This window comes from Penaeus monodon, chromosome 28, assembly GCF_015228065.2.
Source record: "Penaeus monodon isolate SGIC_2016 chromosome 28, NSTDA_Pmon_1, whole genome shotgun sequence".
Classification (NCBI taxonomy): domain Eukaryota; kingdom Metazoa; phylum Arthropoda; class Malacostraca; order Decapoda; family Penaeidae; genus Penaeus; species Penaeus monodon.
The window spans coordinates 37,683,445-37,683,675 of NC_051413.1; the positions used below are offsets into that span (position 1 = coordinate 37,683,445).

The 231-nt window shown below is 70.6% G+C and overlaps 1 protein-coding gene across 1 annotated transcript in view; it reads left to right on the forward strand.

Moving 5' to 3' along the window:
- The window catches only part of LOC119591570, a 24,858-nt gene that overhangs the window by 20,469 nt on the left and 4,158 nt on the right, over positions 1-231 (forward strand). Inside the window, exon 6 of the mRNA XM_037940332.1 lies at positions 3-209. Within this exon, the coding sequence (XP_037796260.1) occupies positions 3-209 (207 nt within the window). The remainder of the gene's footprint in view (positions 1-2; positions 210-231) is intronic.

A 231-nucleotide genomic window follows, 5' to 3' on the forward strand; every position in this document is an offset into this window, starting at 1 on the left:
AGAATCGGACAAGGCCGTGACCGTGAGTCGGGAGTCGGGCGAGTTCGGGTTCCGGATCCACGGGTCGCGTCCGGTCGTCGTGTCGGCCATCGAGCCCGACACGCCCGCGGAGACGTGCGGGCTGGAGGTGGGCGACATCGTCATCAGCATCAACGGCACCAACGTCCTCGACGCCTCGCACTCGGACGTCGTCCGCCTCGCGCACGCTGGTCAGGGCGCCGCCCCCGCCCT